The sequence below is a fragment of the Muntiacus reevesi genome, chromosome 14 (assembly GCF_963930625.1).
Source record: "Muntiacus reevesi chromosome 14, mMunRee1.1, whole genome shotgun sequence".
Classification (NCBI taxonomy): Eukaryota; Metazoa; Chordata; class Mammalia; order Artiodactyla; family Cervidae; genus Muntiacus; species Muntiacus reevesi.
This window is the reverse complement of record NC_089262.1, coordinates 45,062,680-45,087,808: the sequence shown is the minus strand read 5'-3', so window position 1 is coordinate 45,087,808 and position 25,129 is coordinate 45,062,680. Positions and strand designations below refer to the sequence as shown.

General features: G+C 35.3%; 1 protein-coding gene across 1 annotated transcript in view; it reads right to left on the bottom strand.

The window, feature by feature from the left end:
- The window catches only part of MTREX (Mtr4 exosome RNA helicase), a 94,234-nt gene that overhangs the window by 6,595 nt on the left and 62,510 nt on the right, over nucleotides 1–25,129 (bottom strand). The window contains exons 19-25 of the mRNA XM_065905789.1: nucleotides 23,995–24,123; nucleotides 20,467–20,577; nucleotides 18,955–19,143; nucleotides 15,148–15,311; nucleotides 12,479–12,584; nucleotides 7,458–7,514; nucleotides 5,982–6,144 (exon numbers count right to left, since the gene is read on the bottom strand). Of these exons, the coding sequence (XP_065761861.1) occupies nucleotides 5,982–6,144; nucleotides 7,458–7,514; nucleotides 12,479–12,584; nucleotides 15,148–15,311; nucleotides 18,955–19,143; nucleotides 20,467–20,577; nucleotides 23,995–24,123 (919 nt within the window). The remainder of the gene's footprint in view (nucleotides 1–5,981; nucleotides 6,145–7,457; nucleotides 7,515–12,478; nucleotides 12,585–15,147; nucleotides 15,312–18,954; nucleotides 19,144–20,466; nucleotides 20,578–23,994; nucleotides 24,124–25,129) is intronic.

Genomic DNA, 25,129 nt, shown 5'->3' with positions numbered 1-25,129 from the left:
GAATAGTGCTCCTCCACTGCCCCCAAATCTAATGCCATTCATTCAGATGCTGCCCTGGTGAGTCTGTTTCAGCCCTGATTCAAACATAGGGTTCTGGATGGTCCATGTGTGATACTTCTGTACCAGGATAATCATTTGGGGACCCTAAGTTTTAGCTGTAAAGATATTATTTCATGAAGTTCAATCAACAGCATATCACTCATTTGTGCATTTTTTACTTAAATAAGTGAAAGTTACTCACTTCTAGGCCACAATTACAAAAACAGCTGTCATAAAACCAAAACAATGCTATTAAATTCTACCTAGATACTACTACTGGATCAACAAAAAGTTGATTACCCACACATATTACAGACACCTCAAACTCAACAGTTTCACAAAGTGAATTCATTCTTTTCTTTCCAAATCTTCTCTATTAACCGGTGAAAAACTTCAAGTTTACTAATCTACAAAGTGGAGATAATAATTCTTAAACCTAATGGGGTTATTATGAGAAATGAATGAAATAATGTATGCACAGTGCTTAATAAGTGGCAGTAATACAATAGGAATTCAATAAATGCTGGCTATTACTTGTTATTTCTGTTCTCAGTGCAAAGAATGCTGAGCTCTAGTACTGCTTTGCATTCAAAGAGGAAATCCAATCACAGTAACATTTGGGTGTCTAAAGAGAGTGGGGGCTGGAACACAGAATGTAATGACCATCAGATTACCCATGCAACTAGACAGTAATTGTGTATATTGCAAACACTTCTATTTGAAGAAAATTAAATGAGGTAATGGTTAAAAATGTAAATATATAGCACTTCAAAAGGGACAAAATGGATTTCACAGGTCACTTAAAATTGAAAGGAAATCCTTTATAAAATTTTTGCTGTGCAGGGCATCAGAGTCAGATGCCTGTGCTCTATTTTTTTGACTAAATTCAAATGTGTCCTGGGAAACAAAGATAACTTGATATTGTTTAGGTATTTCTACAAATTGAGAAACTCATGTTAATAGCCAGAATCTGCAAAAGCTGTCGGAGGCCAAACATATGAAGCAAATTGCTTAGATTAAGGTATAAACTAAAAAAACTAAACACACATCTGACCTGCCAGATGTAGCTCACGCCAGCTCAGTTTCAGATGACATGAGAATGATTAAGAAATGAGGCCAGGAGATAACAGGGTTGCACATACAATGGCTGTGGCTGCTGGCCTCAGTCTTTTGTCAAAATGTCACCTTATGTGTACAAACACCGTTCACGGCTGCCTGCAGCGTAAAGGCTATTTATTCCTGATGGGGATTCATGAAGACTACTGGGAAGAAGTGAATTTCCCAGCATACTTTCTACCTACTACAGTTCTCTGTAATCCAAGGCTTCTCCTTACTCCCAGCTTTAGAAATCATTCTGCCTCAATCAATTAGGACCACCTAGATTAAGGATCACCTAGATTAAGTGTAAGACAAGAGATAAAAAGCCATGACCCTTCCTCCCAGGCTATCTGAAGCTGACCAGAAACAAAAACATACACTAACAACCAAATAAATGGTTGTTAACCATTAAATGTTAACCATTTAATGAACCTTTTTTTCTGGTTTTTGCCAGTGGAAAGTAAAACTGAATCCTTAATAGCAATGAAAACTGTGGTAAAATATATATAAAATCTACCACTTTAAAGCATGTACCCCAGTGTCACTACCCCCTTTTTAAACTTAGATTTATATCACCATTCTGGAAGAATGCATATTTAGATAATAATTCACATGGCATAAAATTCACCCTTTGGGGACTTCCCTAGTAGTCGAGGGACACGGTTCAATCCCTGATAGGCGAAATAAAATCACATATGCTGCAGAGCAACTAAGTTCATGAGCTGCAACTACTGAGCCCCAGTGTTACAACAAAGCCCCAGTACCACAACTACTGAGCCCCAGCACCATGACTACTGAGCCCCAGCACAACTACTGAGTCCCAGTGCCACGACTACTGAGCCCCAGTGTTATAACAAAGCCCCAGTACCACAACTATTGAGCCCTAGCACCATGACTACTGAGCTCCAGCGTCATGACTGCTGAATCCCAGGGCCACAACTACAGAGCCCCAACGCCACAACTCAGAATCCATGGGCTGCAATGAAAGATCCCGCCTGACTCAACAAAGACCCCCGCATGTCCACAGCTAAGATCCAGTTCAATACAAACAAAAATTCACCCTTTTAAATAAGTACACAAATTCAGTGGATTTTAGTATATTCAGAGTTGTACAACCATAATCACTATCTAATTTTAGAATCTTTTTATCAAACCCAAAAGAAATCCAAGTCCATTAAGCAGTCACACCCACTGCCAGTCCATGGTTACCACAAATCTACCTCTGTCTCTCTAGATTTGCCTATTCTGGACATTTCACATAAATGAAATTATACAGTAGGTGGCTTCTGTGTCTGCCTTCTTTCACTTAGAACCTTAAAGTGTTTCAGGTTCATATACTAGCACGAAATCAGTCCTTCACTCCTTTTTCAGGCTGAATACTGTTCCACTGTATGAATGAAACACAATTTATCCACTCCACTGAAGGACATTTGAGCACACAAGTTTAAGGGCAGTTTTACAAACATCAGGCTCATGTGGTTCTTGAACAAAACATTATTCTAGTTGAGGATAGAAGAAATTAACATATTTCTTTACCTGGAGAGGTATTTATTTCTACCTCCAACTTTCTGGCATTCCCAAAAGTGGTTCCTCACAGTTCATGCCCTGAATCTGATATAATACCTCCTATCTAAGTGGTTACTGAGGCCTGAGATTAGAATCATAAATACACTTTCTTGCAATCATTTACCATATTAGATCCCAGCTCTGGCTGAAAACATTCTGGGAGGGCAGAGACTGCATGCAGCACAATTCCTGGTCCCATTAGGGTCTCAGTTAATTTATTCAACAAAAGAGTAAGAATCAGGTGCTAATTCTTAAGTCATTTAGTACTAAAATTGTGCCAAAAGTTAAACAGAGAAAAGATACATACTAACAAAATGTTACTCTATTAGCAAAAGCATGTAAAAAAACAAACCAGCTGGAAAATCCCTTATGACACTGATGTATCCTCTCCTAGGGAAGGGTAAAGCTATGCTAGTTGAAAGGCATTTGAAAAGAACTTGTGGTGGGGCAAAGAGTGGGAATGCACAAAACAGCATTTTCTTTAAAAACCCATGACAGACGTAAGTACCACAGTAAACAGTTCCAAATGATAATTTGTCACAGAAGCTTTCCTGATGGCATGTGCTTAAATGAAAGCAAATCCATCCAGCACAGGGAAGAGCACCATACTGTATCTGTAGGCAAATAAACAGTACCCACCATTCAATGTCAACTAGCTCCAGCTAATGTTTGAAAAATTCTTAAAACTACTTCTGAGGCTCATGACATGACATGATTGGACACTTGACCACAGGACATAAAAAGTTCCAGTGTAGTCATTTTCTGCCTATAAAAGTAAAGACACACTATACTATGGGTAGAGCTGTGATTATAGTACTTTTCCAATTATATCAAGCATGTACTGTAACAAGATGAGGAGAGAATGGCTATTCTGAAATGGATAAAGTAAACACCACCACAGTTTAAAAAAAAGGTTGTGGCAAGGAGACACAGTATGCCAGAAAAAGGAAATAATATCCTAAGTAATATCCTAAGGTTCTCATTTTTTTTTTTTTGCTGTTTAATTACATATTTTACTCTTATGAGCTAATATATAGTCTGATCCAATTTTAGAAAGAAAAGGTAGAGCTGACATAATGGTACCATGAAAACTGTGCTGATATTAGACCCAATTTCAAGTTATAGTTATGAATCCTTTAATTTTCAAGTTATAGTTATGAATCCCTTAATTTTCAAACTTAGGTTTCACAAGCACACTGTGACATCAAAACAGTCCCAAGGAATTGAAAAAGAGGCAAAAATATTGATTTCAGGAATTGCTCATATGTAGGGGAAAACATCAACTCATAGGTGGCAGAAATACAAACTACCTTCAGTTTTAACACTTTACAATTTATCTTCCATACTGTGATAACTTTTCCATTTAAGTACAAAGAATAGAAAAATAATCTACAAAGATAATTTTATAAGGTTTCCTCTATTTCCAGGTCTACTGTTCCTTCATCTCTCTCAAACAAATAAACCAAACAGTGCATCACTACTGTTTTATGCCACTGTGTCTACCTTCTCAGAGATGCAGATATACAAATATGAGCTAGCATATTAATAAGTCTTAGAATCTAGGCACAGAACAGTCATGGTTTCATTCTTATCTTCCAAAAAGAAGTTATACTGAAGAGTGGTGATCCTGTACTTGATTGCCTTTGTATCTCTGAAACACACAAGCTGTCATACACCACCCCACCCCGGGTTTCTGTGCGTTAAGTGAGGTGAGGGTGTCACACGTCCCTCTTCTCAGACCATCAGTTATGACAGGCCTTCTGACCACCCCTACAGCATGAATTTTCAGAGGATGGAGATGGCACAATTCTAGGTAGTATTTAAGAATTCTCTTGGTGATCCAAAACTCAAAGATGAGGTATCACTGTTTTTAGATGAAGTAATCAATTACCATGTGACCTGCAGTCACAGAGTCCAGAATTCAAACATACTGTTGTCATGCAGTACACCTCCATGACCTTGGCCAAATTATTTACCTTTTATAAATCAGTCTCCTTGTGCAAAGTGCAAATAGTAAGTAACTACTCAGATGTGCCATTTGGTGATTAGATTTAAATTATATAAAAAGCTGACTATAGCACAATGCCTGGCACATTGTTTACTAATAAATAATCACCATCCTCATAACAGAGTGTAGTATTCATAAAAAGATTTGGGGACCATAATACTAATGATCATTTAATGGAAGTTTAGAAATAAACTTTAGGGTAAGGACTAAAACAACACACTATTAATTTAAAAATGAAAGTGAAGGTCACTCAGTTGTGTCCGACTCTTTGCAACCCCATGGACTATACACAGTCCATGGAATTCTCCAGGCCAGAATACTGGCATGGGTAGCTTTTCCCTTCTCCAGGGGATCGTCATATTTAAAACCTTAAAACCCATAAAATTCAATGCATTGAAGTAAAGGCTCACAGCTGATTTTGTGATGTTTAATCTATGCATCACAAAAATCACTGATTCATAAACTCAATAATCTATTAGTTAGTCTTCAACGATACCGGGTGAAAAGCATATAACTCAGGGTATGTTAAAAATAATTTCTCTCAAAATAAATAGTTAAGAAATAGTAATATTTTGAGTATCTTACAATAATCGCTATGAAGTCCAAGATCATTTATTTTCATTTTTAAGAAAGTTCAATGTATACAGAATTCACCACTATATATATCTACATAAGCCAATCTTTTTGCAATGAATACAACATTTCTAAATATGGCTTTCTTTATATACTGTGCCTATTATTTGCTTCTTATAATTCACTTATAATTACTCCTTTTATATTTCCTTTACCTTTACTTTTTCATTTAAATTTTTTCTTCAGTTAAAAGTATTTGATTTTAGAAATGCAATGGACAGCATTTTCAGCTCTGCTATTTTTTGGTGGAATTACATAGTAAGCCATTAGGGTGTTGTTTAGTCACTAAACCGTGTCAGACTCTTTGGTGACGCTATGGACTGCACGCAGCCTGCCAGGCTTCTCTGTCCATGGGATTTCCCAGGCAAGGATACTGGAGAAGGTTGCCATTTGCTTCTCCAGGGGATCTTCCCAGCCCAGGGATTGACCTGCACCTCTTGCATGGCAGGAAGTCTCCTGCATTTGCAGGCAGATTCTTTACCACTGAACCACCAGGGAAACCCCTATATGGGCAGAAGATTTCCCTTTATTATCAAAAATTAGAAATAATATATTATTATTTTTTGGTAAATCAATGTCATCCTAAGTATATTTCTTATATCAGAAAGAAGTATATGTATAGAAAACTTAACCATACCTTCAAAGACATCTGTCATTTTGCAGATATGGGCAAATGTAGCTCCAGTTGCCCAGGTGTATACTACATCCATTAAGTGAGGTTTAAATGAGCTTAGATAAGTCTCCTCATCAATTTCCAATTTGGCTTCTGCTGAAACTTTTGCAATTCTTTTAGCACATTCCTTTGAAAAGAAAAGATATGCTTCAAATTTCTTACTTACGCTCTCCCCTGTCACTTTTTCTTTAGGCTTCCAAAGCCAGTATTCTACAAGTTTCCTTTTTCTTCCTTGGTAATAATATGCCTACAATCTGGATGTTCTGCTTCTAAGTAGTCACACTGCCTGACCCATTGTTCAGTAATCAAACAGCAAAGCGTTCTCACTACATTAATTAGAAAAAACAAATCAAGAGCATGATTTTCACCCAGTAATACCTTTTGTACAATAACCAAAAGTCTTCATTAAAACTATTCAAGAGTGACATTTAACTAATCTCTGTTTCATTAACAGAACAAAGACAACAATAACAAAACAGCCTTAGAGAAACAAAAGTCCTATGGCGAAATGATGCTTTTCTCCAACAAAGCTTTAAAAAAAGGTACATTTTAAGATTTTCTTTTCCTGACGATAAGAAGTTAAGAGTCATTCTTTTCCCCTGGTAACTGAAAGGGTCAAAAACCCCCAGGACTATGAAGACTTCACTGGTTCTGGAGTTTAAACTTCTTAGTAACAAGAAAAAGTGCTAAATGTTCCACTACAGAGACCATTTTTATGATTCACTCTTCATTCCTCTCTTGCAATGTCTTACAGTCCATCTTTTCCTGTCTTTTTGCCTAATGCTGAAAAGGTAGATAAAATCATTCTTCCTAAAAAAATAATAAAAGAGACCAATTCATTATTATGAACCAAGGGTCCCCAAACTCTGGGATCTAATACCTGATGATCTGAGGGGGAGCTGATTAACAATAACAGAAGTAAAGTGCACACTAAATGTAAAATCATCCCCAAACCACCTGCCCACCCCACCCTGATGGTGAAAAATTTGTCTTCCATAAAGCTGGTCCCTGGTATCAAAAAGCTACGTCTTTGAGGATCCAGAGACAATCTTAGAACCTGATTTTAAAATTTATTATAAACTAGGATAGAAAAATGTAAAACAAATTGAACTAACTCTATCAAGATGCCATTCTTAACATCAAGGAACACAGTGCATGCACTGAATTGCTGATACAGTTTATCTACACTATGCAATGGTAAATCTGTACTCAAAGCAACTCTATATAACTTATTACTTTGGTGAGGGAGATGGTTTTATTTTTAAAATAAAAGTTACAAATGATGTTATCAAAATAGTATTAAATGAAAAAACTAACATCAAATGATATATTTAATTTGAAGGAAGCTGTCTCGGTGGAATGAAAAATACTATTAGACTGTCACAAATGTTTATTTCACAATATACTATTCATAAAATATGTAGTTCAAAAAAATCTTACCTGCATTTGACGAAGTGGTCCTGCTAATTGCTCTGTTAATTTGGGCATCTCACTAGACTAAAAAAGAAAGGGAAGATTATATACAAAACCCAAGCTTAAAATGCATTATATACTATTTACTTTTAAAAACCAAACAAAGCTTTCATGATATCCATTAATTTTAAATTATAAGACCTCAGTCATTAGCATTTAAAGTTTCTAATTAACTTAATTATGTAAGCAAAATTATCACTCCTGTCATCCTGAATTATACTATTCTTTTATATTTCAGAGGAAAATACTGCACTCCTAAATTTGCAAAGTGTGCTAAATTAGCTATTTTTTGTGACCATAAACAGAACTGAAGGAGAGCAAATACTGTAAACATACATAGTTCAGTTACATCAACATTTATAAACTGTTATATCATACTTTGATTTTTTTAAACAGTTTGACTTCTAGGCAACTTTTAACCTGTGAAAACTAGAAATCTTGGGTAAGTTACATTGGAAGTAATGCCTTCAATTTTAATTTTACCCAAGTATTTCTAACTCTCTAACCACTTTGGAAAGTGTTAGCTGCTTAGTCATGTCCTACTCTTTGCAACCCCAGGGACTGTAGCCCTGTAGCCCACCAGGCTCCTCTGTCCATGGAATTCTCCAGGAAAGAACACTGGAGTGGGTTGCCATGCCCTTCTTCAAGAGATTTTCCCAACCCAGGGACTGAACCCAGGTCTCCTGCTCATTTCTTGCTTTATAAAGCTTTTTGCTAATAAATTATTACTTGCTCTTTATTTTATTTGTATTTTAGACTATGGAAAGCAAATTCAAGCAAATTTCTTATTCAAGTTCAAAAGGAGTGATAAACACTGAGGAATCCAGATCTGAAAGAGACACATGTACCCCAGTGTTCATCGCAGCACTGTTTATAATAGCCAGGACATGGAAGCAACCCAGATGCCCATCAGCAGATGAATGGATAAGGAAGCTGTGGTACATATACACCATGGAATATTATTCAGCCGTTAAAAAGAATTCATTTGAATCAGTTCTAATGAGATGGATGAAACTGGAGCCCATTATACAGAGTGAAGTAAGCCAGAAAGATAAAGAACATTACAGCATACTAACACATATATACGGAATTTAGATAGATGGTAGCGATAACCCTATATGCAAAACAGAAAAAGAGACACAGAAGTACAGAACAGACTTTTGAACTCTGGGGGAGAATGTGAGGGTGGGATGTTTTGAAAGAACAGCATGTATATTATCTATGGTGAAACAGACCACCAGCCCAGGTGGGATGCATGAGTCAAGTGCTCGGGCCTGGTGCACTGGGAGGACCCTGAGGAGTCGGGTGGAGAGGGAGGTGGGAGGTGGGATCGGGATGGGGAATACATGTAACTATATGGCTGATTCATGTCAATGTATGACAAAACCCACTGAAATGTTGTGAAGTGATTGGCCTCCAACTAATAAAATAATATTAAAAAAAAAAAAAAAACAAAAGGAGTGATAAAGCAGTGGAGACAACTCACAACATCACCAATGCATTTGACCCAGGAATTGCTAATGAATATTCAGTGCAGTGCTGGTTCAAGAAGTTTTGCAAAGACGACGAGAGCCCTGAAGATGAGGCGAGCAGTGACTGACCACCAGAAGTTAGCGGCAATCACCTGAGAGGATCGTTGAAGCTGATCCTCTTCCATCTACACAAGAAGGTGCCCAAGAACTCAACAATGACCACTGTATGCTCATTTGGCATTTGAAGGAAACTGAAAGGGTGAAAAAGCTCGATAAGTGGGTGCTTCATGAGCTGACTGAAAATCAAAATATTCACCATTTTGAGGTGTCATCTTCTGTTATTCTACTCAATAACGGACCATTTCTCAACTGGATTGTGATGTGCAATGAACAGTGGATTTTATACGACAGTCAGAGACAACTAGCTCATTGGCTGGATGCAGAAAAAGCTCTACGGCACTTCCCAAACCCAAACTTGCTCCAAAAAAAGGGTCATGGTCACTGTTTGGTGGTCTGCTGCTTGTGTGATCCATGACAGCTTTATGAATCCAGGCGAAACCATTACATCTGCGAAGTATGCTCAGCAAGCCAATGACATGCACCCAAAACTGCAATGCCTGCAGCAGGCACTGATCAACAGAAAGGGCCCAATTCTCCACGACAACACTTGATGGCATGTTGCACAACCAACGTTTCAAAAGCTGAACGAATTGGGCTGCAAAGTTTGGCTTCATCTGCCATATTCACCTGACCTCTCACCAACTCACTACCACTTCAAGTATCTCGACAACTTTTTGAAGGGAAAATGCTTCCACAACCAGCAAGATGCAGAAAGTGCTTTCTATGAGTTCATCAAATCCCAAAGCACGAATTTCTATGCTACAAGAATAAACAAACATTTCTCACTGGTAAAAATATGTTAATTATAATGGTTCCTATTTTAGTTAATAAAGATGAACTTGAGCCTAGTTATAATGATTTAAAAGTCAGGGTCCGAAACTGTAATTACTTTTGCCAATCTAATATTAAGGAACAATTAATTTTGACAAAGGTAGACTTACTATATAAAAAATTATTACAAGAAATGTATGTATATATGTGTGAAACAAGATTTAAAGTAATTATAGGTAAGTTAAATAAAAACCAAACTACAGGCTAGTTGTAACAGATCTGCCTTTAAGCATCAATATTTATATAGGACTTGGTTTTGATTTGTATCAGGTATATATTATATAATAAATTATGAACCAGGTTCTGTGTTATTCCTGTTAAAACAAAAAAATCATGATAAATAATGAGAAAGCAAAATGGCCAGAAAGAACTCAGTATCTCAGTTTAGTGAAAAGTAGGCAAGACTGTAAATGTTTTTGATATTATATCCATTCCCTGGTCACCAGTTACTGATCGCTTCCTCTTTCCTGGTCACTATTAGTAGAAGGCACTGGTCATGATATAAGTAAGTTAAGTGTCTGTCATTTTATCAACACGCTCCCACCAGGTACATGCGTTTGTCCCCTGTCTCTCCTTTAGGTCTTGATTCAAATTTTACTCTATCAGTGAGGCTTTTTCTGATCACCTTATTTAAAACAGTAAACGCAGCCCCCCACAATGATTTCTATTTGCCTCCTTTGCTTCACTTTTCTCCAAACCCTTCATCCTTCTGACATAATATGTCTGTTTGTGATTTCTTTATCTTCACTGACTAGCATACACAAAAGTATCAGGAAAGCAAGAAATTCTGCTGTCTCTCTCAGGTCTAGGTCTCTGCACTGCACACAATGGGTGATTAATAAGCATTTGAAAAACACTTGATACTATAAAGACTGTGTAATCTTGTATTACTTTTAATGATATAAAAAATAAGGACACAGTTTCAGAAATAACACATTTTAAAATATAAATTATCAGCATTGATAATCAATATCTTACTGTATTTACCTTCTTCTCTGGCTAGAAAATACTTTTTAAAGTATCAACAACATTCCATGTTACTTTCAACACAATAATCCATTTTGATGTTGAAGGCACTGTAAGAATGATGACACTACATATAGCATAGTGGGGCCTCACTGAACAAATCTTTACTACACATAGTGACATCTTGCCCCAAGATTTATAAACTATGGTTTGGTGAAGCCCAACTCCTGTGAAGAGGTAACACACTTCGCCTCTCAAAAGACAGGAATTTTGTTTTTCCACATTAAAAACAAAAAACACAACACAGTATAAGAAATTAGCTAGAAAACAAAGTCTGCCATAGGCAGAAAATCAACCCCCAAACAATCTGTAAACCTTAGATCTATTCAAAGAAAATCTGACAAACATTCTTAATTATCTCGGAAATTAATGTAGTAAGACTTTGAACCTAAGGAAAACAGCCAAACATAATATTTCATAAAGAAATGCATTCCTCACAAGCAGATTAAATTTTTTCATAAGTACACAGCAGGCATTCTTAAGAGAGCATAAATCACTTTTTGATTACTGTCCTACTTGTTATCATGGCCACTATACTTGTAATGTTAATCTGTAATCAGAGAGCTTAAAGAAAAAATGCCCAGACCTAGTTCAAGAAGTCATGTAACTGATCTGATTAATAAGGAAATAGTTAATGGATAAATAGATTAATGGCAGAACTGCAAAAACAAATCTGTCTTACACAATTTACTTTTTTAAAAATTAAACTAAGTATATATCATAAAAGGTCTAAAAATTTATATAACATTGAATTATTTTTAGAAGGCAAATATCCTTACTCTTACTTCATTAATTTTATACACAGTGAATAAAATCTTGAATTTGAAATGTGAAACATGTGTTTTACTCTTTTAAACAAATACTGGCTTTTGAATTAAAGTAACGGGCTTACCAGGTGATGCAGTGGTAAAGATTCCACCTGCCAATGGAGGGGACGCAGGTTTGACCCCTGGGTTGGGGAAGATCCCCTGAAGCAGGAAATGACAACCCACTCCAGTATTCCTGTCTAGAAAACTATGTGGACAGAGGAGCCTGTTGGGCTACAGTCCACGGGGTTGTAAGCAATCAGATGCGACTGAGCACAATGGATGATTAGTGTTCTCATGGTCCATCTAGCACTTCATTTTTTTTTATTTCTTAGAAGTTGTTGAAAATCAACTAACTACTCATTTGAAAAGATGATTGATGAGAATCTTATGGCCATTACCTCAAATCTTGCCTATGAAAACAAAGATTTCAGCCGCTAGTATCAATATAATTAGCTGCCTCACAGTTACTCTCCAAAACTGAGAAAAGGCGTATTAATTCAATCTCATTCTCTTTTCATTTTTACTGGTTTGCCTAATTTCATGTGTTCTTTTTCCTTCTAGGGCTGTCTGACTAAGCCAGACCTTCAAATAATGCACTGGGTTATAGAACAAATTTACAACTTAGAATCTGACTAATAATGATTGTCTATAATTTAAAAATTGATAATATTAAAATTAAACCATTAAAATGCAAATTAATAAATAAGATGTGGTAAATACACAAACTCACATTCTCTTGAAACACAAAGCAGCTCAGTAGTGCCGTTGCTTGTTCTGCAGACAGGTCATTGAAAAGGCCATTAAACATCATCTCAGTTAGGAGGAGCTCATCAGCACTGTACCACCACCACAAAAAAAACACACAAAACTCCAAACATCAGAATATAAAAACACACATATGTACCCACACATCCTTAAGACATAGTTTTAAATTAAGACTTATCTAACTAAGGAAATGGCAGGTCTTTATATTTATGAATAAATCAATAGTAAATGTGAAATGGGTGTTTCATATAAAGAGCTCATCCTAGCAAACACCAAAACAGATATTCATCGAAAAAATATTTTCTTGACTCTCAGAATACCAAAAAAATCAGCCATTAGCATTTATTACCTAGGTTTAAGGACCTTTTAAATTGTTTGTAGCTCAATTAAATTTGAATTATTTTTACAAATAACTTTAAAAAACAGAAAATGAAAAACAACTTTATTAGACATCTTAATTAGAATGTATCCACAGCAGACACACATTTTGCAAACTTCTTACAATTTCTAAAAGAAATGTCACAAACCATCAATCTTTACAGTAATAACTAATCAAAAAAAAAAGCCAAAAGCTAAATATGGGTTCCAGATGATAAACAGCGAAAGCAAAAGGACAAAAATACAAATGAGACTACTTCTATAATCTAATGTGAGAGAGGCAGATGAGAAAGATAATAAGCACATGATGGCAATTTAGTAGAGATTTATATAGGCAATTATGCAAAAAAAAGTTGAGGAAACTAAAATCAATCTGAAGAAACTCAAAGCAAGTTTCAGAAGATCTTGACAAAAACATGCAGGAATGGGGACTGATGGAAAGGTCATGCTAAATGCAAGAAACTTGTGTGGGATGTGGCAACAGAAGGGATACACAGCAAAGGGCAAGAATATACTCAATTATGGAATTTATTTTAAAAGCAACAGAAAATCATTGGCAGACTTTTACCAAAGAATGACATGCTAGGATTTATGCTTTGGAAAGACAATTCTGAAAGCAAGAGAATAAAGGATGGGTTGCAGAAACTTATAAAAGGGATGTACTTCAGTTAGTGGGAACAGTTAAAACAGCACAGAGACAGAAAACAATCATCAAGATGTGGAAAGAGAGTAAGAAGGGAGAGGAGGAATCTAGGATGACTCCTCAGTTTTTGCCTGCAGTGGTTTTATTCTCCTAGATCAGGAGGAGAGGCAAATCTGGGGGGAAAGTAATGTGCTTTGGTATATGATGTTGCTATCTTTATCTCCAAATATTCTTTCTTCCAAGACTAAATCTAGCTGCAGATATCCAAGAGAAATACATCAATTATTTAATAATATATTAAATTTATATTAATTTAATAATTTAAAATAAATTTAAATTAATATCAATCTTAATTTAATAATTCAATTATTGAATACTATATTACATCACAAAGAAATAATTCCAATAACATTAATTTTGGCATTTCAATAAGCAGAGTGATGTTATAGTCTAAATTTAAATCCTGCATATATTATTAACTTTATAGTACTGAGGTTTCTTTAATTACAAAGCAGGAAAGCTTAATTTTATCAAGGTTAAAGGAAAGCTATTCAATACAAGCCTGTGGGCCAAATCTAACATGAAGTGTTTTATATTTAGCTTGCATAGGAATCTAAAAACATAATCTGAATTATTTTGTGAACATTTAAAAATCAAGAGATTTCACACACACAAAAAAAGAAAAGAAACTAGATATTTGACTTCTCTAAGTTATACTCTGATATCACATTATTTTGTAATAACTAATTGGGGCTGGGTAGTTGCTGCCTCCTCTTGTTGACCTAGAACTGTTCTGTCTGCCACAGAATCTTGGCCCCAGCAGATATCTGAAGTCGTATCTGAACTAGATGATCCACAAGAACGATATGAGTAAGTCTTCATCAGGAATGTCCAAAAGCATTTACAAAGGTTTGTAATTTTCTGACCCCATTCATTAGGGCCTTGGTGAGTACATAAAAGCTACTTTGAGATGACTTTTATGGACTCACAGAGAGTGACTATGGCAAAATATCTTCAAAATGATAGCAGTCACAAGGGATCCTGAGCCAGAACCATCCTAAGGGCCCACTCTTCTAGAATTTCTGACCCACAGAAACAACCAGAGAGAATGAAATGACTTCTGCTTTAAATCATTTAGCTTTAAGGTCATTTATAATGTGGTAGAAGATTACCAAAATAAACAGCTTATATCTAATATACAAAAGATTATATCTGATTTTAAGCTGTGGCATGCAATATGCTACGTTAGCCCAAAACTTTACATAAAAGAGGACAATGATTTTAGTTTCAAGGTGGGAAGCTGCTCGTAACTACAAAAAACTCAGAAGTATAAAAATTCATGTGTAAACTAAGACTACAGTTACATAAAAATTCCACAGTGCTATAAAATAAAAAGGAAACATGAAAATACTAATGGTGTCTGCATTAATTAGTAAAATCCAAGATTTTTATTCTCCCTAATTTCTCAACTTCATGGCCAAAACCAGTATTTTAATATGAAAAGCACCAAACTTTATTATTTTTAAAACGTTCTTTTTCCAAAAGATTAACAGGCCTCTTTTAAAATCAGTATTCCATTTTAGAATCAGTTTCCTAGAACAACCAGGTATTACCTGCTTATCTCACAAGCCACTCGTCCTTTCATCTCTATGACATCAGAAGATGTAGCAAATCCCAACCTCCTTAAAACACGTTTGCGACATTTGAGCTCATCCATTTGTAGGACAGTTCTTGCTTTCTTTAGTTCTCGCTTAGCGGATTTAATGTCTATTGCAATCTAAGGCATACAAAAGTAAAAAGAAGTTCAATAATAAAATAAACAAAAGTTATATTTATTCATGAAATGAAACAAAAAATATTATATTGGGGGGAGGGGTGGAGAGGAACATAGCAGTTTCTTACTATTCCAGGATATTATACAAGAATGATGATGTTATCTGAGGTAGCAATCACATCAGCTCCAGCTTCTCATCCTTATGGAATTAGGGGCAACTCAAGAGAATAAAGAAAGAAAGATGATTGTATGAATCTTGTGTTCTTTCTCTTTTAAGCCCTCAAACTGCATGAAGATCTGCCTAAAAGCTGGAAAAGGATTTAGCAAAGAAAATAAGTCTTTATTCTGTAGACAGAGATGAAAGTTTTAAAGGAAAATGTTATTTTGAGGTCATACTTTAGGTTAGATGTGTTTTAAAATTACATTAATCTGTAAATATTATATACTCATCAACTGTGACAGAGGATGACAGTACAATGCAAAAAAACACTGGGATCCTAAAGTGGAGGCTTGAAGTTCAGAAAAACATTGACAGAAAGTTTAGGAACTGAGAAGCTGAAATTCAAAGACTTGGTATTTTGCAGATGCTTTATTAAGCTTCAACTGAGGAAAAGTTAAAGGCAATGACTGTGGTCAGTAACTGACATTGACAGCTAACTATGAATTCTGATTCTTCAAGTGCTTTACATTATTTCATTTAATTCTTACAGCAGACATAAATGTGCATTTTACAGATGAGAAAACCGAGGCAGAGAGAGATTACCAAGTAACCTGGTCAAGATCACAGAGATAGAGAAAAATAAAAACTGGGATTCAAACCCAAGCTTGGGATTTGATGGGATTCAGATTCCAGAATTTAAACTCTTACCAATTATTTACATTGCTTTGAACTGACATGTCACAATGCTAGGAGGATAAGAAGGAATGCTTTATATGTTACCTAGCATGCTACCTCTATGCCACCTGGCATGTTTATTAGGCCTATCAGAAAAAAAAATTATCTTCTAAAGTTTCTTTAGTTGAAGATGCGCCTATGTTATTAGCATGGAAGATTGTGCTAAATATTCAGAGGCATACAAAGCTTACAGGTTGGTAGAAGAGAGTCTACTATTTAAGATCTTTACCTCAGTAATTTTTATACTGATTACATGTTGAAATGTATTCTGGATACACTGAGTTAAATAAAAATCTTATTAAAATTAATTTCACCTGTTTTTCACTTTTTAAAAAATGTCTACTAAAGAATTTAAAATTATGTGAGAAGCTTGTATTATATACTGCATGATGCTGTTCTAGATCTTTTTCTACATACCTTAAAAGAACACAAAATAGATTATCCATGTCTGTAAATACATGAACACACAGGTATAGCAGTCTTCCCCACAAAAGTGTGATCAGCTTCCTTTCCCACTTAATACAATCAGGATTTCTTTTCCAAAAAGTACATATACATTTACCTCATTCTTTTTAAGGGTCATTTTGATACCCACTGTGTGGATACGCACAATTCATGTATGTAACTTTCTACTGATGAACTCAGAGGTTGTTTATATTCATTTGCTTTTTCAAACAATGCTACAAGAGCATCCTCATATTGTCTCACTTTGTAGAAAGCTGGGTCAGAGGGTATGAGGACTTAAAATGTTGACAGTTGAGAGTCAGATTCTGAAGGGCTTCCTAGGCGGGGCTAAGGAATGTTAAGTTTATCTTGAAGTCTCTAGGTCATAAAATTGTTAACTCTTCATAGTTTTCTTAAAGTATAAGTAAGGGGGAACAGGGGAGATACCTACTATAATCTCACAACTCAGTTTTCCTTTCAGTCTCTTTTGGTGTATAACTACTACTCAGCAAAAGTAAAAACACAGTCCACATCAATTTTAGGTCTTACTTTTAGAACTTGATGCTCTTGCATAAGCACTTTTTGCATGTATTACAGTCTTTATAACAAGTTCATTTAGCCAGACTTTTAGCCAGACACTAGGGCCTTTTTGTTATATTTGAGTAGCTCAGATAATGCCTTTCTCTGGGGGTTCAAGTCATGTTATCCATGGATACTCTCCAGTTATCACTCAACCAAACTCAGGTCTCTTTGTTCTTGTGTTGAAACTGTTGAATTTGATTCTCTGGTGTAGGGAGTAACTGGAAGCAGGGAGGGAGCTGCAAAGGTCCTGGTGAGAGGTGAGCAGGCGAGGATCACACTAGCATACTCTGAGCATACTCAGCTTTTAACGTCTCAGTTTCTCATTTTGAGAAGAAACCTTCATGGTGGGCCATGGCACAGTATATATACCACATGTTCACTGAGAACATGGCACAGGGCCACATCATGTCAGTTCACAAAAAGCTAGGAAGGGGCAGTGCTGTGAAAACCACGAGCTGAGCACATTACTTTATTAGGCCAAGAGGTTTCTACTCATATTATTTATTCAGTAAATACCAGGCATCTACTTTATAAAAACAGATCATTATGGGAGATATGAAAGAGTACAAGTAAGCTAAAATGAAACACCTGAGCCTAAGGAGCTTAAAATCTAGTTTGTGAGACAGAAAGACAAACACAGTAAGAGTGGCATGTGATAAAAGCTGAGAAAGCATAAAAGCAAAGAGTTATAAACTTCAAGGAGAAAATGATATTTGGATATACAAGAGATTCTAGTTGAAGAGAAGTGGACAGTGGAAAGAAACGTGTTCACTTCAAAAAACTTTTTCTAAATTCATTATTCAGAATGGCTGTAAGAATGCTTTAACTGGTTAGAAAACACAGCTAGTTACCCTAAAAAGGTGAACTACTATTTCTTACCACTAGAACAGCTATAATTAAAAATGCAGACAATAATAAATGTTGGGGAGGATGTGGAGAAACTGGAACTTTAATAAGCTGCTGAGAATATAAAATGGTGAAGCCACTTTGGAACACAGTTTGGCAGTTTCTCATAAAGTTAAACACAGAGTTCCTCTATGACCCAGCAATTCTACCCAATTCCATCTAAGGGAAATGAAAACATATGTCCACACAAAAATTGTACACAAATGTTCATAGCAGTATTATTCATAACAGCCAAGAAATGGAAAAACTCCAAATGTTCATCAGCTGATGAATGATAAACAGAATGCGGTGTAACACATATATAAGGGAATATTTTTCAGCTATAAAAAGGAATACAATACAAATTCATGCTACAACATGGATGAATCTTGAAGACGTTAACTAAGAAGACAAATACAGAGGCCACATATTGTATTATTTATATGAAACCTCCAGAACAGGCAAATCTATAAGGCAAAAATGAGATTTGCAGCTGCCATAGACTGGAGGGTAGGGAAATGGGGAGTGACTGCTAATAGGTATGAGGTTTCTTTTGAGGGTGATGAGAATGTTCTGGAGTTAGACAGTGGTTATAGTTGTAGACCATACTGTGAATACACTAACAACCACTAAATGGTATGCTTTAAAGGGATGAATGTTATGCTATATGAATGATATCTCAATTAAAGCAATCAACTTTTTTTTGCTGGTAAGAATGGACAGCTAGACATCTTCCTGCTTTAGCTGATGAAACCAATAGAAAAATAAAATGAAAAAAATATATACTCTTTCATATAGTGAAATACATAGAATTCTATGATAAAAACGTTTCTGCCATACCTGTGCTTTTTTTTCACAAAGTGTATACACAGTTTCCAAATTTGGATCATTGTGAAGAGGATGAGAATACATTCGATGCTCAAAGGCCTCTACTTTCTGGATAACTTTTTTCAATCCTTGATCCTGAATGCCCATGTCATCAATAGGATCTAGTAAGGGAACACCATCAGGAAAACGTTTCTGAACTTCCTGAAACAAAATATTTAAAATTCATTTTTCACCTCACAGATAATTTAGTTAAGACTAAGCTAAACCAGTGTTTCCTTTTATGTTTTTCCTATGCACATAGACATGTATTATAATTTATTAATAATTCTAATATTTAGAGTTTAGTAAGTTCTGGATGTAGCACAACTTACTGATAAAACCCATTACTGTACCTTTACTGCTATAACTTCTTGCCATTATAAATAATCCTGAATTGAACATCTCCAGTGTAAATTTTTTTCAATGTTGATTACTTCTTTGGGCTGATTCCTAGGGTGCGTAGTACTGAGTTGAAAGACTTAAAAAGACAAACTTTATAAGGGACCCAGATTCCCACCGCTACATTTTTTTTTCTAACATAATTTAACTATTAAATATAATGAACATGTGAACTCAGAGAAGAGATAGGTTATTACAGTCTGATATCCCACTGGAAGACTTTTAGGGTCTTAGACAGGCCTTAAACGTAAGACAGGATTTGGCCACTTAGAAGGGTGCATGAGACAAGTGCTCGGGCCTGGTGCACTGGGAAGACCCAGAGGGATCGGGTGGAGAGGGAGGGGGGAGGGGGGGTCGGGATGGGGAATACATGTAAATCCATGGCTGGTTCCTGTCAATGTATGACAAAACCCACTACAATATTGTAAAGTAATTAGCCTCCAACTAATAAAAATAAATGAAAAAGAAAAGAAAAAGTATCAGAAGCAAAAAAAAAAAACAAAAAAAAAACGGTTACCCACAAAACTTTTTGTAAAATTGTTAAGAGAATTATTCATTTTAAGAAGCCCACATATGGACTACAGCTTAAAAATTCCTACTCTACACGAAAAGTATCCAGTTTTCTCAGATTTTAATATATGGCCTTTGCTACATAGTAAATGCTCTTCAAATATTTATTTACTAACCAACTAATAATTTTCCATAAGACTATTTTATCCATGTATTAACTATACTACAGTAGTCAAAAGTCCAGGCACATGATTTTATATATAAAAACTTTTAACACACTCTATAGTTACTTTCATTCATAACCAGTAAAGCAAATATATTTAACATACAACAGTGGTCATGTTTTACTCTGTGAGCCCTCCTTTAGACTAACTTGTTGGCAGATTCAGAGAGGGCAATCTACATATAGATCTGCTGCCATGCCACTGTGTTTGTTAAAATAACTGCCACTACTGGCAGTGTTTATAGTTTTTCTGAAAGAAAGCAATATATTTAAAAGCATATCAACTGCCTTGTTATACAATCTATTTATATTTACATAAAATTTATATTTAATTCATAAATTAATGTGTATACCTGTATTGATTTTAGAACACTCTGTCTATTGTCCAGTGGTCGAAGGTCTTTAGGGATGTAAAGTCTAACACTGCTGATAGCAGACAGGAGATGCACCAAAACTGGAACAACCTACCAACAGAAAAGTTATATATATATAACAATTAACATTGCACATTTTCAAATTCTGCCATTTCTTAAATTTAGTTTGAATCCTTATAAGAAAATTGCATTTACATTATTGACAGGTATAATAAGTGGATAGTAACCATTGTGGAAGCTTATACATTAATAGAAACTATTATTTTGTTTTAAATATATTTATTTATTTGGCTGCACCAAGTCTTAGTCACAGCATGTAGTATCCAGTTTCCTGACCAGGCATCAAACACGGGCCCCCTGCTTTGGAAGCCCAGAGTCTCAGCCACTGGACTATCAGCAAAGTCCTTAGAACTATATTTAAAAAGTAAAAACAATTTCAAATCTTTAAGTAACAGGCTAACAAATGGTACATAAAAATAAGTGATTCCCTCAACACAGAATCCACACTTCATTCATTTTTGCATCCTCAGTAATTGGTACTTTTTGAATATCCAAAAGTACTACAGCACTTCAAATGAAGGAAAAACTATTTAAGTGTAGATGGCCATGAAATATTCATGTAATCTCTGGATGGGCCAGAATGACTCTGTTAGACATCATCTTGAAAACCAACTATTTTCAAATTTTCCTCCATGCATTCTCCTGACAAGAATACCCTTCCCTCACCATCACACTGAAGCTGGCAAAGCAACAGCGATAAAAGTAATTTTCAGAATACACTGTTTAAAGTGTTAACCTCTACTAATCAACTATTATCCAAAGCTAGCTATATTCTAAGCCATCTTCTTTTTTTCTGGAAAAATAAATTCAAGATTTATTTCACAGGCAAAAGAAATAGTCACTTTACAAAGTCTTACACAAATGCTACTGAAAAGCTAAATTTCGCATTACATACACTTAAAATTAGAGAAGGGAAAGGTAACTATGGAAATCCCATTCCCTCTTCATATTTCATGTAAAGGAAATAGATTCAACCAACCCCAAATAGTGCTACACAATCACTGTAGTTGAGAGATGAGATTTCCTTACAAACTGCCTATGGCATTAATTGCCTATATCCAGTAGTCCTACTGAAAATATTAATTTGCAAAAGCAAATAATATTTATATGTATTCAACTTCTTAAGGTATACTTTTCCTCCCTGTTTCATTCTATGCCTTTGTCATTCAACCACATTAGACAGAAAAACTAGGAATTATTTTTAAAGAGGGCTGTTCTGTGCTCTGCACATGCTGCTTCCATATCTTAGAATGCAGATGTATCTTTAAAAAGTTCTAAAAAAAATTAAAATAAAATAAAAATAAAAAATAGAAAGTTCTAACATTCCTAAAAATTTGCCTAAATTTCTTTTTTTCCCCCCATTGATCCAATTTACTTTTTTTTTTCCATTTATTTTTATTAGTTGGAGGCTAATTACTTTACAATATTGTAGTGGTTTTTGCCATACATTGACATGAATCAACCATGGATTTACATGTGTTCCCCATCCCGATCCCCCCTCCCACCTCCCTCCCCCACCCCATCCCTCTGGGTCGTCCCAGTGCACCAGCCCCGAGCACTTGTCTCATGCATCCAACCTGGGCTTGTGATCTGTTTCACCCTTGATAATATACATGTTTCAATGCTGTTCTCTCAAAACATCCCACCCTCGCCTTCTCCCACAGAGTCCAAAAGTCTGTTCTGTACATCTGTGTCTCTTTTTCTGTTTTGCATATAGGGTTATCATCACCATCTTTCTAAATTCCATATATATGTGTTAGTATACTGTATTGGTCTTTATCTTTCTGGCTTACTTCACTCTGTATAATGGGCTCCAGTTTCATCCATCTCATTAGAACTGATTCAAATGAATTCTTTTTAATGGCTGAGTAATATTCCATGGTGTAAATGTAGCATAGCTTCCTTATCCATTCGTCTGCTAAATTTGTCTAAATTTCATTACTTCTTTTATAAGCTTACAACATGCACATATCTTCGATAAGTCACCTCCTTGAGCACAAAATGCTCCCTCCTTATCTCTAAACCCCTTAAAGTCAGAGACTACGTATATTGATGCAATTCATGCTTACGCATGTCCACCTTAATTTCCTTAGTAAGACATGCTAAAGTAAACTGAATAGAAAATGGTTTTTCAGCGGAAGAAAGACACTCAGTTGGCCCACAGGGTTCAGTGAAGGCTTCTCTGGAGAGATTGTCAACTGAGTCGAAAGAAATCGTATTAAGAGCTGCAAAGTTTCTCATTATCTTTAAGTAAAACAGGCACAGATGCTTATGCTTAATAAAATCTGGGCCTAGAACACGGTAGACAACAAACAGTTTTCACCTAAAATACTAACTCCAATGAATTACTCATCAGATCATTTTCTTAGAAAGAGTCTAAGCTTTGAATATAAGAGGGAGCCATGAATTATTATCAGTGTATGCCAAGAGAGGAGGAGAATGTTGGGATGTATGCCACATATTTGCCATTCCAAGTTGCAGCAACTTAAAAGATTCCTTTGGCTACAATGAATATATGCCAGATTGGGAGAATTTTAGTCTAATTTCAGGCAAGCAGTCAATTGATAAAATAAATGTTAGGGAAAACTAAATCATATAAGTTTCAATGGTGGTGGAATTCTAGAGAACAAAGAAGAGTGAGGAAAAAAGACCAAAAGCTAGCTGGCATTCAGAATTATAGATAACTAGGCTTTTAAATGATTATTTTACAATGTTTAACAATACAGTCTAATACTGTCAACTCTGAGTCTCAAATTCATTTCATCGATCCAAAGCAACAGACTATGATGCGGCAATGGCCGATTTTACTTTGTAGAAACCAATGCCTATTATGACAACTATCATTACAATGACCTTTCTTCAAAGACCTAGCCAATGTACCACATACTTAAAGCAGTATTTAAAAATAACAAAATTTCGGTATATTGGTCTACAAAAAGATCCTTGAAAAGTCCTCAATAAGGTTTACTTACAATTACTCTATATTAATTATTTTAAAATAAAATAGGAGATATTCAATATGAGTTTCTAATGTGGCAAACTGAATGCTTTGCACTTAATTAAAAGGACATGTATATTAAATTATTTTAAGGAAACTTAGAACTTATTTTCAAAAGACTGGCTATTTTCAGTCATTATTTTCACAGGAATGCAAAAAAAGAGTATGGATGGGATAAAGTGTAAAATTAAACAATCACAAATTAATGATAAAACATCTTTTTAGCCCAGGTAAATTCCAGCTTCATTATTAAATTCTCTTTATCCTTTACTATGTCACTAATTACCTTGCTGTAATTTGACAAAGGGATTAATCATCTTACTGGTTTTAGATGGCTTTAATAAACCTTGAAAACTTCCAATTTAGAAATTATGTTTATTTTAATCACATTCAGGAAATCCAGTGATCATAAATATTTGAAATCTAGAAATGAAAAGTAAAGTACAAACCTGCATCTCTCCTTTCTCATCAGATTTAGCTGGCTTTGCAGCCTCAGTAGCAGAATTTTTCAAGCTTTCTTTGCTACAGCGCAGAAGTACTTCTACTACATATAATGGATCCAGTTCACCAGAATTAGGCTAGGAAAAAAAAATGGGATAAAAGAATATTAATTTTCAAAAACTGGCACACAAATTATAAGTCCCATGTGTACAGTAATTATGTTCTTGCATTTAGCACTATGACTGGCATATACTACACAATGTCTCCTTCATGAAATGAAGCCTGTCCCTCTTCATCCTTCAACATGCTCCACTGGGTAAGAAAACAGAGGAATCACTTGATATGAATTTAAATAGTATGATTCCTGTCACCTGATATGCCATCATTAAGTTTCTAATGATCAGCTTATTATTATAGTTCATTTTATGCTAGAATTAGAAAATGAAACCAAAAGAATGATCAGTATCAGAAAATAAATATGTATCTTCAAATAACTCTTATTAAACAAGATGAAAAATACACTGAGAGTAGATTATTTTAGTTTTTGATTCAATATTTGAATAATCTCTTTTGTATAAAATTAGGTAAATAGAGAAGTTATTTTTTTCATTGAAGTACAGTTTACAGCTTCCCTGGTGCCTCAGATGGTGAAGAATCCGCCTGCAATGTGGGAGACCTGGGTTCGATCCTTGGGTTGGAAAGATCCCCTGGAGAAGGGCACGGCTACATACTCCAGTATTCTTGTCTAGAGAATTCCATGGACAGAGGTGCCCGGCAGGCTACAGTCCATGGGGGTTGCAAAGAGTCAGAAACGACTGAGCAACTTTCACTTTCACAGTTTACAACATTTACAAAGCTGTATTCATTTCTGCTAAACAATTCAGTTATACATACAGTACAATCTTTTTATATTCTTTTCCATCATGGTTTATCACAAGACATTGAATATAGTTCCCTGTGCTATAACAGTAGGACCTTGTTGTTTATCCATTTTATATTAATAGCTTGCACCTGCTAATCCCAAACTGCCATTCCATCCCTCCTCTACCTCTCCCTCTTGGCAACCACAAGTCTGGTCTCTATTTCTGTGAGTCTGTATCTGTTTTAGATAGATTAACTTGGGTCATATGTTAGATTCCACAT